Here is a 17341-nt window from a genome sequence, read left to right on the forward strand (position 1 = left end):
GGCAAGTCATCAAAGACCTCCGAGCACAGGTCTCCCACAGAAGCACTGTGATAACCAGAGTAGCTTACAACTCAGTCACAGGGTGGACATGCTTTGTTCAACGCCCAGCTCTCACCAGTGACCACAGTCCTTCTTCCAAAAAGTGGGTCCTAGAGCCAGCCAAAGTCTTCTCTTGACCCCCTACAGCAATTCTGTCTCTTTCATTTCCTGTTCAGTTATTTGTCAGCAATGTAGTCACGCTGGCCATCTATCTACCCCTGACCCTCGGCCCCAGCACACATCTCATGTGTAGCTTCTGAGTCTCTAGCATGATTCAGGGTCACGCTGGCCCTGCCTGGGCTGAAGCAGTGAGCGCTGCACCAATAAATGTCCAAGCACCAAGAAGTGGCAGCCACACGGGTGGAATGGTGGAGTGGGCCAAGCTCCAAGATTCCCTCTGCTGCAGTTTCTACCAGCAGTGCTTGGCCAGCCACGTGAGTCATTTTAAACAGCCTGCAAAATCACCATTGATTTCAAAGCATTGATTTTCTACACCACAGTAACACATTAAGTCTCTTTTCTGAAAAAGACAAAAGAGAACTAAAAGAATAAACCCTCTCTCCAAAGCCCTGCCACATTAATTCAGTGATGCAGCCACATTAATTCAATAAGCTCCTAACAGAGTCTGGATGATCTGGGAAGGTCAGTTTGCTTCTGTCCAGTAAGTTCTGTTCCCTAACAAGTTAAAGACTGACCATGGCCCAGAGAGGAGGGGATCTGATGTCCCTACATGCAAGCTGTGCCTGTGTGACAGACAGCAGAGACACCCCCTCCACTCAAGCATGGTGAGGCTGGGAGGGAGCCCTGCTGCCAGGCCGCACCCATATGTACTCACTCCTCCAGTCAGGGGCTGGTATACCCTAGCACCTGGCTTTGTTCTTGAACTTAGAGATTTTTAAAAGGACCTTGGACTTCCATCATGGTTCTCAACTTTGAAGGTACTCCTCAGGCGTAAGTGATGATTTAATCTCTAATCACCATCCACACACATTCCCAACTCTTGTTTCTGTGACCTTTGGTCCTCTTTGTTTCCAGCAGAAAATACTCACAGCTGAAGCATATATACCGCCCTTTGTTTTATACACTGAAAAAAAAAAACTGCACCACCCTATATTGCACCACCCCCCCACTCTTCTTGCCCCCACCCCACTTCTATACTTGGTTTCCAGCTCAAGTGGATTTTATTTATTTATTTATTTATTTTTAGAATGCATCAGTTAAATCTGTTCATTTTTTTTTTCTTTTGAGTTGAAAGACTGGAAGAAATCACACGTCGCTTCTGATGTGAGATGCGCATGGGCGGTTTGCATCCTGCCCAAAGATAGCTCAACTTCATTTTGAGATGTTTTGCCTTCTTTGGCAATCAAAATCAAATTTTTATACATAGGCATGTGCCTATGGGTTACACAACTTAAATTTGTTGTGGTCTTTGCCTCACGCCAGATAAATCTGTGCACCTCAGAGGTGTGTGCCAGCACCAGCATTCTGGAAAGCCTGGGCTGTTCAAGCTCCTGGAGAAATGGGGACATGTAATTGTAACTGACTACACCTAGAAGACTGTGGGCAGAGAAAAGCACACAGGAATTGGGAGAGCTCAGCTTTGGCGTATTCAGGTTGAGGTGACATTAGACACCCCAGCAAAGATGACAAGCTGTCAGTGGGATGTCTGAGTTCAGCACTCAAGAATGAGATCCAGGCTCAAATGAACTTGGAAACTTTGATGGAGTGGACGGAGGCCAGTGGTCCTTCCATATGGAGGCACCAAGAGCAAACAGCTCTCTCTAGGCTTTCTGGAGAGAAGTCACCAGCAGATGATACCCTGGCTTTCATAAAGAGCAATTTACCCAACTCAAGGAATTTTTTTTTCCCATCCTCATTCTTATTTAAGGAATAATACCAAACAAGCTGGGAAACAGAAAACACTTGTGAAATGGGACCATTGTCTCAAGGCTGCAGACAAAAGCAGTCTGGGGCTTTTCTTTTCTCTTGGAAGATCCCAGGTCATAGAGGTCATAAAATAAGCCCCCTCACCACAGACTTCCCCCACTGTAGGTATACACCACCCCAAGCTTCATTTTACCTTTTCTCAATTACACAATTGTCTTAGTCAGTGTTCTATTGCTATTTAGAGACATCATGACCATGGTAACTCTATTATTATTATTATTATTATTATTATTATTATTATTTTGGTTTTTCGATAGGGTTTCTCTGTATTGCTTTGGAGCCTGTCCTGGAACTCGCTCTGTGGACCAGGCTGGCCTCGAACTTCTGCCTCCAAGTGTGTGAGCCACCACTGCCTGGCTGCAAGGCAACTCTTATATAAGAAAGAATTTAATTGGAGGCTCACTTACAGTTTCAGAGGTATAGTCCATTATCACCATTATCACCATTATCACCATGGCAAAGAGCATGGTGCTGGAGCAGTAGCTGAAATCCACAGGTCAAGAGAAAGAGAAAAACACTGGACCAAGGTGTGGGCTTTTGAAATCCTCAAGCCCATCCCTAGTGACACACTTCCTCCAATGAGGCCACATCCCCTAATCCTTCTAATCCTGGCAAAGAGTTCCACACTCTGGTGACTAAACTTTCAAATGTATGAGCCTACTGGGGCCATCTTATTCAAACCACCACAATAATATAAAGAATGTAATAAATGCCACTCCAAGACCAATACAGAAATGCTTATTCTCTAATTTTATTGAGGTTTATTAAAATATTTTCTTGAGGCTAGAGAAATAGCTCAGTGGTTAAGAGTACTGGCTGCTTTTTCAGGGGACCTAGGTTCAATCTCCAGCACCCAAAAGACAGCTCATTCCTGTATACAGTCCCAGGTTTTAGGGACATGATGACCTCTTCTGGCTTTCATAGGAACTACATAAAGCAATACAAACATGCAGCCAAAGCAACCACATACAAAAAATTACATTAATAAAAAACCCAATAACAATGCTATTTGTCAGTGTGTGTGTGTGGGGGGGAGGATTATTAGATGCTTCGAAATAAATCCTTTCCAAACATCTAAAAAACCTGAGCCTGCCTTTTTAACATAGCTTAATGCCAGAAAGTCTGCCCTCAAATCCTCACAGCTTCTTCCAATATTTAGCAGTCACTATTGATGAGAAACTGCATGCTGGAATACAATCTTAAACCATTTTGCAATCTTTCAAAAATGTCAACAGTTGAAACTATATTTAAAGAATCATCTTTTCTCATTTTCACAAATTTCTTGTGATTTCTTGTTGACATTTCTTGGATGGTTCAAGTGGACTTCTAATCCAATGGACATTTTCATGTCAGTTCTTTCAAACCCTGATGAGGTCCTGATGTGCAGAGCACACTGCCATCCAGTAATGGGAATGAAAGCTTCCAAAACCAACCATCATCTGTGAAGGCTGAGGCTCAGAACCCCCCCCACCCAGTCCCCCAACAGACTCCTAAACATCCCTTTTAGTTCATCTGTACCTGAGCCATGTCTCACTAGCTACTCAGGGTGCCTGCCCAGCCAGAATGGGCTGCAGGTGACTCTGTGGTTGGCCTGGCCATCTCCAGAGAGGAGCCCACAAGGCTTTGTGGATTTGACATTGGTCATGCCACTTTGATCTATAGGGACCAAAGGCTGCTCCTGCTCAGAAGCCCAGAGGCAGCATTCTAGGACTGGAAGGGGCCGGGCTTGTAGGTTGAGAGTTACAACTCTGGTGACAAACTGCCAATGTCCTGAAGGAAAAGTTGGAGAGTTTATGTTCTCAGTCAGCATGCCCACGTAGGGGAAGCTGTAGCCACGCCTTCTTAGGGGCTGGCTACAGGAGTACCTGAGGGCTTGTGAGGGCGGGGTCAGAGTGAGTAGGGGGACTGCGTTTTCGGTTTCGGTTTCTCTTTTTGCTTCTTGCTGTACAGACTACCACCGGCTGGCTGGTTCGCTCTGTAAGTAAGGCTTTTCCCTATTAAATACCCTTATATTTCTACCTGACTCCGTATTGGTAATTACCTACTATATGCCCAAGTAGTCCCACCATTGTGGGGTTATCTGGGCTATCTACTGTAGCTCAAGGCCAACCACATACCTTTCTTCCTGGTTTGTTTTTCTCAATCCTCAATACACGTCTGCAGGTCCCAGGAGCCAGCCTCTAAGCCCTGTCCTCTGTCCTTCCTCCCAAGTCTTTCTAGCCTCTCTGTGCACCTTCTTAAGCTTTATTTTTTTACTTTACTTTTTTGCTGCCCTACTCTGATGGTTATTTTTTTTCCACCATCAGCTTACCAAGCTGGATCCCCAGTCCTCATTTTATTTCACAACTGCTGCTGACTGTATCTGGGACCTGCTCTCCTTGCTACCATCCTTAGCATAACCCCATGGCCAACCCAAGCATGTCCAGCCAAATCACTGGACTCATAATGCCTTTCATCCCATTTCTGCCAAGGGAGTCACTGCTTCCCCACTTAGACTTGAGCCCTCTAAAGGTGGGGTCTGGAGGTCTAACCTTCTGAAGGTCCATCACATCCATCCCCTACTTATATAGTTTCCCTAGTCTAAACTTTGACCTCCTGCTGTAAGTTTGGCTTTTAGTCTAACTTCTTGGTCAGACATTCAAAGCCCCACATAGTCTGCATAGTCAGATTTTACTTAGTGATTCTAAAAACATTTACTCTTACTTTGTGCCTAAATAGTCTAGGTGCTGGAAATATAGCCACTGGTGCAATAAATTATTTCCACATATAGAAGTTGCATTCTAGAGAGGAGATGCAAATGAGACAGAAAAAGCTAACATACATGCTAGAGAAGAAGGAACTATGAGGAGGAGGGTGTGGCACTCCAGGCAGCATGGTCACTGCAGGAGCAGGTATGGGGACCTCTCATGTCTGCTGGAAGAGCATTTCAGATGCATAAAGTTCAAGGCACTAAATGAGAGCTTGCTTAGCTAGTGGAACACAGCACAGAAACTGGAGTGACGAATAGGTTGAACAGGAGTAGATCATGTTGCTTCTAAACTAAGCAGAGTGTGGGACATGTTGAATAAGGCAGGGACTTCACAATGTTTTGGATAGGAAAGTGACCTGTTTTGAAAGCACCATATAAACAGTGTGGAGAGGAGATTCGGAGGCGGGTAGAAACTGTGTGTAATCAAGAGCTCAGCATAACAGTCTAAGTAGAGGTTAGAGAAGCTGTGGGGACAGAGGACCTGGGATGGCACAGGAACTGAGCTGGGAGATGGAGTTGTCACACTTTGAAGGTAGTGCCGACAACATTTACTGATGGACTGGGTGGAAGTGTAACAGAAAGAAGAGAGTCAAAGACAATCCAGAAGCAACTGAAAAACTGTTATTGCTATTAACTACACCTGGAAGATGACTGTGGGCAGAGAAGGAAGCACACAGGAAGGGGGAAGAGCTCAGTTTTGGCATATTCAGGTTGAGGTGACATTAGGCACCCCAGCAAAAATGTTAAACTGTCAGTGGGATATCTGAGTTCAACACTCAAGAATCAGTATTGAATGAACACTCTAAATGAACTTGGAAACTTTGACAAGAGTGTGGACAGAGGCCAAGAGACTGCACCTGGGCCATTAGTATAGATGAGAAGGACAAGAAAGGCTAGGGAAGAACAGCTGTATATGGGAGGGAGGAAAATCAAGAGGCCATAATGGCTTAGGAGCCAAGTGTAAGAAGGGCAGCAGGAGGGAAGAGAGACAAATCTTAAAGCAGTCATATTTATGTTTGTGGACTGGCCAGTGAAATGACTAGCCCTGACATTGTGAGCACCACCAAGTTGGTGGAAATGGTACTTCACCAGAATTTCACTCTGCACTTCAAATATCTGAAAGTTCTCATTGAACAATGAGTACCTGTATAATGTATTGCCTGCAGGCTGTTTATGTAAGTGCATTTGACCCTGTGCAGAAATGGAGATGAGAGCATATTGGCTGGAGGTAACGGCAGAGGTTACAGTTCATTTTCTAGCCAATTTCCTTTGCAAAACCATGAGCAACCCTCACCGCATGCTTTCATATATATATATATATATATATATATATATATATATATATATATATATATATCTGTAGCCCACCCAGGAAGGCCTAGGTCACACCTCTCCTCTCATTCCACCCCCAGCAGATGTCTCAGGAATTCTAGTTCCACCTAAATATGACACAGTCCAGAAACTTTATAGGATTTTGGTGGTGATATGTTCAAATGGGGTTTCTGCAGGCCTCACCTTGATGTTTATCAGAGCACACTGTATTTATACCAGACATCAAAGCCACACAAGGATGCCCAGATAGAAGGGAGCAGAACTTTCATGGAAACTGTGCAGTTTCTTTTTCCTTTAGATCCTGGGAGACATTCAATAGAAGCAGCAAGAACAGCCTCCTTCACTTGCTCTCCTGTTTGAAGACAAGGCTAGAGGCACAGACTAACCTAAAGGGAACCAGAATTTATTTTTAAAACTAAAAAGTCCCAATAGTTACCAAAGGATCACTCTGTGAATACATGAGAAAATGGGTGGGATGGGTAGGCTGAACCTCATAGCTTATGATACACTAAGTTCAATGAAACCGCACTAAAAAATAAGACACAGAAAAAAAAGAAAGAAAAGATGACCTCCTTTTCATCTCCCTTCAAGCATTTCACAAAAAGGAAGAACAGGGCACTACCTGCTCAATAGTCTCCCAGTTCTTGTTTTCAGAGCAAAAGACAAGAACAGACAAGATGCTGCTGATGCAATTAAAAGGGAGTCACACTAGTTATGGCCCTGAATACAGTCTTCAGAACATATGCTTCAGTGTTTCAGATACAGTGAGAGGACTAGAATGACATACACACAAAAAAAATTTCCATACGGCTAACCCAAGAGGATAGCAGCACAAAGTGACACTTGAATTCCACCACTGCCAAGCTCTATGACCCAGTATCACCATTATGTCTACAGTCCCATGTCTGGAGGGGAAAGGCCAAAGAAAGTACCAAAATGTATGCCTCCTTACAGACATCTGCATTATGACGAGATCCTTGATCCCGAGATGAGGGGAAGCTGAGGCTCTTGGGCTCAGAGCGATGGAGCACTGGGAACCCAAGGGGCACACCCCTGGTTTCAAACCTAGATGGCACAGGATGGAGCCACACCAGAGGGCTTCCCTGTGGTACTGGGGTGCTTGCTCTTGGGGTTACTAATAGAAGCAATTTGAGGTTTTGAAAGATCACTCTGAACTTGTGATCTCAAGAAAAATAGACTGTGTACCAACGGCACAGTTGGAAAACACATGACTTCCTGTTGGTCTAGTCAAAGATAAATTCTTTTTTGTGTGTGTTGTTGTTTGGTCAAATTAATTTCTGTCCCTTAAATAGCTGAGTTTCAGGGCTAGAGAAATGGCTTAAATGGGAGTGTCCAGGAAAGGCAGTTCACAACTGCCTGTAACTCTAACTCCAGGGGAATCTTACACCTCTGGCCTCCTCAGGCATCTAAACACAACATGCATACCCACCCCCCACACACATAGTATAAAATAAAATTTGGGAAACATAGTCAAGTTTCATTCTACTTGGGCATTTCTTTCTTTCTTTTTTTAAGATTTTATTTATTTATTATGTATACAACATTCTGCTTCCATGTATATCTGCACACCAGAAGAGGGCACCAGATCTTATAACCGATGGTTGTGAGCCACCATGTGGTTGCTGGGTATTGAACTCAGGACCTCTGGAAGAGCAGCCAGTACTCTGAGCCATCTCTTCAGCCCCAGGTATTTCTTAACATACAGGAAATTCCAGTTTCTACCTATGTACATTTTTGCATGAGAGCACAATAGAATCACCCGTACAATAAACCACTGTCAAGTCCAAATGTGACCTTCACTGGTATAGCCAAGAACTGTTGCTCCTCTGAGGGTCTCAATGCCCTATTCCCCAGCTATAAGCTGTCTGGTAGATTACCAACATGGGTGTTTTACTGCAACAACAAGGAACAATGACCCCAAACCACTTGGGGAGCAAAGAACTGAATCTATGTCAGAGCTTATAAGGCTATCATCCAAGAAAGCCAGGGCAGAAACTCTAGGTGGGAACTTGGAAGCAGGAACTGAAGCAGAAACCATGGAAGAGTGATGCTGATTGGCTTGCCACCCAGGGCTTGCTCAGCCTGCTTCCTTGTATCACCCAGGATCACCTGCCCAGAGGTGGCACTGCACAAGGTGCACTGGCCCTCTCACATCAATCATCAACCAAGAAAATGTCCCACAGGCTTATATAACCAAAGCCAATCTGGTTGGGATGTATTCTCTACTGAGGTTCCATCTTCTCTAATAACTAGTCTGCACCAACATGACTTAAAACTAGTCAGCACAGTGGGCCAGCACAAAGATCTTGCTAGCCTAGGGTGACATGCAGGTGCAAAGGACAATTATCACAGTAACAAAAAATGTTCTATGAAAAGGCTTGTATTTTCTTGTAAAGTAAGTACTTTTCAGTTTTGAGATACTCTTTAAGTTACTGAAGGATGGCCACAAAATTTTGAAAAATAAATGCCTTTCCATGAAAAATAGCTGGCAAGTTCATCTCTCCATGCACATTCAGAAATGTGGAATCTGGAAATCCTGTAGCCCCAGCTTTATTCCCTTACCATGTACAGTGGTCACTATGTCAAGGAAAGGAGGGAGAATACACTGGACTTAAACCAAGGCTAACAATAACCTGCCAAAATGTGAGAGCTGACCGTGCTTACTTCAATCACCACGGTCCCAATTACAGCTCCAGACCCAGCACTTCCAACATTCTACTTCCCTTCATGACAGTTCAGTCACATTTACTCTCCTGCTGTCAATTTCATCTCCTTCACCTGGCAAGAGGCAAATGATACCCATCTCACGGCCAGCAGCAAAAACTCAATTGGGCAAGCTGAGATCTTGTGGAAGTAGCCTCCACACCCGGATTGTGAAGAAACACTTAGGCAACAGTTTTACTGGAGTACCAAAATGTGCTTGGGGCTTAGCTCAAAATTCAGTCATTCTGTATCTGAATGTTAGGAAGGGCACTCTTAGCTTGATGTTAACCATCAGTCACAGAAATATGGCTGCTACGGTGAACATACACAGCCCTGACTTCCACACAGAATCATAGTTGGACTAGAAAGGTTCCTTCTGGTCAGGCCCAACCTTGACAGTTTATAAATGGAAAAGGAAGGGAGAAGATAGAACACAAAACTAGTAGGAGGCTCACTCTGGATTTCTTTCTAGAGCCAGCCTAAGGTTTTCTCTGCTCATAGGCATTTACTACCCCTACATTGCTCAAAATGCTGGGTTTATTTAAGGATAGCAAAATCCCATATTTAAAAAAATGCATAGTTTTTATAAGCATTTGATGGTTCATAACTTCAGGACATTAACTACTAAATATCCTAAAAGAAACCCGTAAAAATAATGTAAGAGAATCCTTATTTGGTAGACTGCTGAGATGGGGTAAATGCACAGAAATATATAAATTATCTCCACCCTAGACTTTGAACAACCACTGCCACGTCAAACAAGTCTCAGAGTGCACCTAGCCAGATGAACCATACTGGGAGTGGCAGACAGCAACAAGAGTCAATGCAGCAGAAGGGATTGCCAGTAAGACAGGAAAGACACACTATTATTTTACATTAGTAGTTTTATTACAATACACACTGACACACAATTAGAGAAGGAATGTTCTGGCATTTCTGAGCATTTCATGGAAAGCAAAGGAATCCTCTAGGCAATAGTTGTCCATATTTTTTTTCCCCAAACAAAAAGCAAGCTTTTACATGCGGTAACTCAAGAAAACAGTCTTCTTATTCTTGTCTAGAAAACACTAGCTAAAGAAAATGGCTACTGTAACATGAGCTAAGAAGGGACAAATTTCCTTCAAGATGCCCAAGCCCTGCCTCCAGGTTTCACCCAACAACCTAAATGCTGTTATGATACTTGAGACTGTGTCTGGGGACTACATGGGATCTGTTTATGAACACCAATAATTATGATGTTACCAAAATTGAATGGAAAAGACAAACTGAAAAAGTAAGTCCTATACAATGCTCTTTTCACAAGAGTCACTTAAAATGTTAGTTACCATAAGCATTTTAATTCTATTAAAGATCACTGGCAAAAGCTTGTTATTATATCTGAAAAAGGACTCTACTTTTGTACCAGCTTAGGAGCAGACCATCCATGACATAGTCACTGACCCTGGGGAAGCAGGCACTAGACTGTCTGGAGTCCACAGGCAGTTTTGGATCCAATGTGTAAAAGACAGAAGGAACCTTGACAATTTCCCCTCAACAATCACTGTAGCAGTCAGATGTTTAAATCCTTTAAGTGCCCAAATATACAAAAGCAATATAGGGGAGAAAAAAAAAACCATTAAAACAGCATTTTGAATAAATGTGCTGCACATCACGTAACTTGGGAACAACAGGGGCATAAGCCCAAAGCACAGCCCTAGTATTACATATAGAAAAGCACTGCACAAGAAAGGTTTCTTTAAAAATGTTAAAACTCAGGTTCATATAAATACAGTTTTGGTTTCTCTGTGTTATGTCAAATAAAAATTCCATCAGATACTCAGTCTGCTAGGTAACACATTTGGGTTTTCATTTCTGGCTGTATCAGTACAAGAATATACACTGTTGCATATACTTTCACATATATGCTTATACATATATAAAAATTCAGATCATGAAAATTTGTCTTAAATACATACACTTAAAACCTGTGTCTCTAAAAATAAATACATTAAGCTGTTTGCTAGTAGCTAATTCTGAATTCCCTCACAAGCCAATCAGAACAGTTTCATATATGTCAGGGACCATTAGCTGCCTTTAAACCTATTGCCTATAGTAAACATTGAAATGCAGCCACATCACTGAAATATCATCCCCCAAGCACAGGTGCAACTGGAACAGTGGAAGCCATGTCTTCATTTCCTCCATGATCAGTCCCTGCAATGCATTTGCATCTGTCCAGTAGGAGGACAGCATTTCCTAAAGACAACACCTTGTTCAGCTTACATTACCTTCTAACTAAAGGAATAAGCTGCATTGCTTCCGATGCTTTGTTTGAGGGAACTAACACAAGACTGTTTGTGTTTGATATCGCTCCCAGAGATCACAGTGAGTGGTGCGTGATGATCCCACTGAGGTAAAGCAGAAGGAGCCCTGGCATCTGAAAGAAGCAATGTTCCCAGGACAGCAGCACATAAAGAACCTGGGGCTCTGTATCTAAGTGCCACAAAGTAACTGAAAACCACTGTGGGAACACCAGACATCTGACACTGTGGTTCAAACAACAGAAATGGTAAAATACTCAAAGTAGTTTCTAAAGAAAGAATACAATTCACGAAAAAAGAAAAAAAAGGTGTTACTGTTTTACTTTTACATCCCACCCTCACAAAAAAAACCCCTTAAAATGGTATATAGCCAGACAAAAATGTTTAATGTGCATAATACTTGACCTTGTCATTGTTCAGAATATAGAAAATTCAGAAATATAAGAAATCCATGATAAGTGACAATGAGAATTTCTAATACCACTGCCTATATTTTTAAGAGGAAAACTTAAAATCCAACTTCTAAAAAACTCAATGTGCTCACAGTTTCAGATTGCTAGCTATGAATCAAATGTAAAGGTATCTATTCACATACAAACAAGGCCTCTATTTCATTGACTTCAATCTGATTTAAACCTTTGGATATTTCAGTCTTCAGACTCCACAAGGTAAGGCTGGATTTATCAGGTATAAATAAAATATTTAGGTCCATGATGTGCTGCAGTTCTGAGAAACCAAATATATCAAATATATACAGGTTGGCTACATGTCTTCCCTTAAGACAAGTGCCAGTACCAAGTCATGTTTGTCTCTTTAATTTCTCTGGCTGTGAAAGTGAGGCAACAGAAAACTCGTCTCACTCTTCTTTCCTCTGGAGCATAAGGTGGAAGCAGGGACTAGGTTGGCCGGTGCAGTCTCTTGGGTGGTGGGGGTGGCATGAGCTCTGTGTCAGGGTCCAGGGGATACTTTCGCTTCTGTCCTTGGGCAGCTGCTGCACATCTGTCAATGAACTCAAACAGCATCTCCTTGGTGACAGGGTTTGATATGCTGTTGCACACAGCTGTGAACAAAGGGGGACAGCATTTCAGGTGATTAACTAAGGCAGTGGCCTCACCACAGGCTGGGGGTGGTTTCCATGCAGCTCTGTGAAACCCTGGCATTTCACCAATGGGCTTTTCTAGTGGTTACTCTTTGCTGGAGTATTAATTTTAAACAAGAATGCTAAAGGATCTTAATCTAGTATAGCATACTCCATCAAAGTCCACATTCAACTAAATCTTATATTCAGGAAAAGTTCACTATAGTTTTTAAGTACTTCTCTCAGAAAACTGTCCATTCTGTGAAATATAATAGCACTTGCCCCTGCTACTAAGAATAGTGAGGTTTAATGACAGCTGTCATCCATATTGTTATTTTAATCATTTAGTTGGAGGACACGAAATATAATAGCCTAATAAATAAAGAATCTTTTCTTGAGTAATCAAAATTTAGAACCAATGCTTTTCATTTCATTTATCTATTTGGTTTTTTTGGGGGGAGACAATGAAATGAACTCATCTTGTCTGAACATAGATGCTACTCCCAAAAAAACCAACAACAACAAAATAAAAACCCTGAATGTGAAACAGTATCTTTTAAAAAGCCTGAAACTGGTCACTTCTCTCTACTCTTCTGCTTCTCATGATCATCATCACCGTCAGAACTGAACACTAGATTAACCTTTAATCTTCTGTTGTACCTTTATCAACCTTTTTTTTTTTTTAACTACCTCTATATTAGAATGCCTTATAAACTCAAATGAATTTGTGGTGTTCCTATGCAAACAACAAGCATTTCTAAATCCCCAGGCATTCAGATTACACCCAAAGAACATCATGAAAGACAGCAGGGCAGTTTTTATGTTTTAAAATGGTTTTCATTTACTTTCTCTCCATTGTTTGTAAAGTTATTTTAGGAACTGGAAATTACATTTTCTTTTGCTAATTTTGTTTCTTACCATCTGGCAAACAATGGTTTTAATAGTTTTGAATAGATCAGAAATTATCATGGCTTCCACTGTTGCTGTCTTAAGTCCAACTACTGTGCAGCCACCACCCTGCCCTCTTAGCCCTCTCAGGCACACAGTGCAGCCCCCCAGCCCAGGGAGGAGAACTTCCAATTGACTAGAAGTTTAGCAAGGTGCTGGCCTGATCTTCTGCCTCATCAAGCAGGACAGCACCAACAGTACATGTGGGCTCTGACGCCATAAAACTCTGTAATGTAATGGGCACTGTTCATACTCACCCATGGCTGTGTTGTAGGCATTTGGGAAACTTTTGTCTATTCTCTGCCTCATAAAGACCCAGCTGTTGTTCTCAAATTTGCATTCTATAATTTTGTTGTCGTACTGTTTTAGTTCTTTTGTCACCTGTTTTAAAAGAGAATTGATGAAAATATTTAAATCATTTGAGAGACTTTTTGCTTCCACTATGTGACAGACACATTAGGAAATGCCAAAAACACCTCAGTAACTCTTTAAGCAGAGCTCTTTGTCATCTGAAGTGTCTAATCAAGCCTGAAGATATGGTGCACACTCTCAGTACACATGCTCATGTATCTGACACTTCAGAGTTGTGAAAATGGCTGTCAATATATAGCAATTAAAAGAAGCTAAGCAGAAAGCTGCCACTTCTGGGCCAAATGCAAATATGTTACCATGGGGACAATGCCTGCAATCCTGTCTGTGTTTCTCTGGCTTTCAGAAATTGAGTACACTGCTTAGGGTTCATCAACTTTCCAAAAGATCTTACCATTTAAATTCCCATGCCAAAACCCAAGAAATTCTCCTTACTATAGGTAAAAGGCTACACATTAAAAAATAAACAACAGCATCAACTTCAGGCAATATGCTTGCTAAATTTTAATTTTCAGGCAGTGATAATTAACCTAAACCTACTCCTTAGGCTATTTTCCCCTTTCATCTTTCCAGAGAGTATGGATTTAGACAGGAAACTACTTTGACTTCAGCTGATGTGTTTCTTGGCTTCTTTACCTCAGATGATTGAATATGGATTACAACATACTCTATCAAAGCCACCAAGTCTCCATGGTAACTATGGTAAGTTTTAAAAGATATTCCATCAGGCTGGGAGGATGGTTTTCATAAAAGAACCCTAAGCTTATCTTTGCACTTTCCCAATCAAATGCCAGTCATGGTAATATTTGAATTCTGTCTCCATCCTTCAGAACTAACAACTCTCTCACACACAATATGGTAGATTGTAATCACTAAACTTCATTAGCATTATTTGAAATGCTCTCATTTTCTGCCCACATATTCACTACCACCTAGGAAGATGAAGGGATGCAAAATTTTAAAAGCTGCTTTCAATTCACAGATTAAGGAGGGCGTGTCTTCATAAAAACTTTCAAACTGTCTTCTTTCCCTCTAGATGAGTGTTGCTTTTGATCAATCATTTGCATTTTCTACAGACCTAACAACAAGTCCAACAGGCCCAGGATATCAAGCAATCTGGCTCTCTGACTTGACCTCTCCACAAAAATGATGCTCACCATTAAGCAACCTAGCCCATGTGTCCTCAAATAATCCATACTACCCTTGAGTTAGCAGGAGTTCATCTCCTTTTATTTTTGATTCATCACTTATATGCAGGCACTGGGTAACTCATTCAATCTAGGCACCTACTTCTGGGTTATGACTCAACCAAGGTTTAACAGAAGCAAGTCTCTAAATCTTCCAAAGTCTGCATTTTCTAATTTCTAAAAACAAAGGACTTTCTAATATACTAGAAGAAAGTCCCTGATACAGAGTAGGAAATCAGTAAAAGTGTAACTAAATAAAAAATTTTAAGAAAGCCAACATCTTGCCTTAACCATTTTAAGGGCACATTTTAGCAATACTAGGCAATTCACTACTGTATAGCCAACTTCTCCGATTTATGCACTTTCCAATCCTACAATTTTGCACCTCCTACATACCTAGACCTTCCTGTTTTCTGCTTGTGACTTTATAGTTTTTCTACTTTATAACATTTCAAATGAGTAGGATAGCATAGTATTTATGTTTCTAAAGCAGTTTATTTTGCCTTAGCACAACATCCTTGGGGTTCATTCATGTTGTAGCATGTGATAAAATTCTTTTTTTAGGTTACATAATATACCATTATAGACATGCATTACATTCTCCTCTGCCATTCATCTGTTGATGGACATTTTTTCTACCTCTTTGCTACTGTGACTAATGCTGTGGAAAAATAGGGGTATAAATATCACTCGGAGATCCTGTTTTAAGTTCTTTTGGGTATACACCCAGAAGTGAGACTGCTGGATCATATAGTAATTCAAGTTTTTAATTTTCCAAGTAACTTTCATATTATCCAAAATGGCTAAACCATGTCACTTCACTAAGAGTGCAACTTTAGGTGCTGGTCATCCTGACAGGCGCCAGATGTTATGACACTATGGTTCTTGGTAGAACGTGCTTATTGTTGTATACCTTTTCTGGAAAAATATCTATTTGATTCTTTTGCCATTTGGGGGTAGGTGTGTGAAAGAGGGTCCCACTGTGTGGCCCAAGCTGGCTTTGAACTTCTGAAGTCATCCTGACCTTAAACTTGTGATCTGCCTTAGCCAAATGCTGGGATCAGAAGCATGTCCAGCTACTTTTGCCTATTTAAAAAAAAAAAATCATTTTCATTAGCATATGTTAACTTTAAAAATTAATGTAATTCAGTTGGAGGTTTTCATTTGTGCCCGTGACATATTTGACCATAACTACTACTACTCCTATTTCCTTCTTGTCCCCACAGTAGACTATAGGGCAAGAGATCTTAGCAGATTTCCTTTTACTTTGATGTCCTTCCCCTCTGGATTACACATAAGAGAAAACTTGTCATGCTTTTTTATATTCATATATATGAATATATATTCAGGTAAATAGATATATTAGTTTGAACCATTTATTATTTTAACAGGAGATATATAATACAGCAAATTGAAAGAACACAAATTTAACAGATATTAATATTTGAATGGCAAAATATTTTAATTATTTTGTCTTTTTGTTTATTTTTGAGACTGGATGCCTATACTATCAAGAATTTGGTATTGTTGAATTTTATGTCTGGCCATTAACCTTCATCAGACAATGCTTATTATTCTTTTCTTTCAACATATTGGCCACCTTTCTTCTCTGATGACTATAAGCAGAGTTTTTAAGTTTAATGTCCCTGTTTATTTTTCATTTTGCTATGATTCTGGTGTCATCCAACAAGTTACTGCCATATCTCTCCCTGAAGTGTCCCCAGTTTTTTGTTTGTTTTGTTTTTAATCCTTTGAGGCTCAATAGTTTAAGGTTTTATGCTTCAGTTCTTAGTGTATTTAGAAGTTAACTTCTTACATGGTAAAAGGGCAAGGTCGATCATCTTTTAGATATCCAGTTTTCTCAGCAGTTTTTATTGAGGAAATCAGCTTTCCCTGCTGTGTAATCATGTTACCTTGTGAAATATCATCTGTCTGTAGGTTGAAGATGTATTCCTGGGCTCTCTATTCCACTGACTGTTCTATTGCTTCTGCTACTGTTTGAGACAGAGGCTTCCTATATAGCTCAGCATGTCCCCAAATTCATGATTTTACTGTCTTAATCTCCCAGGTACTATGAGATCACAGATGTTTGCTAGCATATCTACCTTTTGGGGGGGAGGAGGAGGCAGAAGAGGGGGCTATTTTGACAGATCCTGTGATCTACCTGTCAATGATGAATCTTGAGATTTAAACCACTGTAGTTTTGGAGTAGGTGGAAGCCAGGAGTGTGAGGCCTCCAACTTTGCTATCTGTCAGCTATGTAGAATCCCTTGAGATTTCATATGAATTCTAGCACAGCTTTTCCCCTTCTGTAAAAGGTAAGTTAGGATTCTGATAGGTTACACAGCATCTGAAGGTTGCTATAAGTTCTATGGATATCCTGACCACATTACATTCTGATCCATGACTACTCAATAGCATCCCCCTTAGTTGCATCATCTTTTATTTCTTTGAACAAGAAATATTGCTTTTTTCTTTAAGCAACTTTACAAGTAAACTCACTAATGGAATCATGCTGACATGAAAAGGTACACTCTGAAAGCAGCTGTCAACAAAATTATATCTTTGGCATTTTAGAAGAATGTTATCTAGCTTGCTAGTCAACAAGTGCAATTTGTTCTTTTACTTGCTAGCAACTGGGGGTAAAGTTTCATATAGCTTACCACTT

General features: G+C 40.9%; 1 protein-coding gene across 2 annotated transcripts in view; it reads right to left on the bottom strand.

Annotated features, from left to right (window-relative positions):
* Positions 1 to 9657: 9657 nt before the first annotated feature.
* Positions 9658 to 17341, bottom strand: part of Rngtt (RNA guanylyltransferase and 5'-phosphatase) — a 209152-nt gene continuing 201468 nt past the window's right edge. Inside the window, exons 15-16 of one of the 2 annotated variants that reach the window (XM_027403414.1) lie at positions 13375 to 13498; positions 9658 to 12090 (exon numbers count right to left, since the gene is read on the bottom strand). In XM_027403414.1, the coding sequence (XP_027259215.1) occupies positions 11948 to 12090; positions 13375 to 13498 (267 nt within the window). In that variant the 3' untranslated portion in view covers positions 9658 to 11947. Of the gene's footprint in view, positions 12152 to 13374; positions 13499 to 17341 lie in introns of both variants that reach the window. The other variant, XM_027403412.2, reaches the window with a different exon arrangement.

The sequence above is a fragment of the Cricetulus griseus genome, chromosome 2 (genome assembly GCF_003668045.3).
Source record: "Cricetulus griseus strain 17A/GY chromosome 2, alternate assembly CriGri-PICRH-1.0, whole genome shotgun sequence".
Taxonomy (NCBI): domain Eukaryota; kingdom Metazoa; phylum Chordata; class Mammalia; order Rodentia; family Cricetidae; genus Cricetulus; species Cricetulus griseus.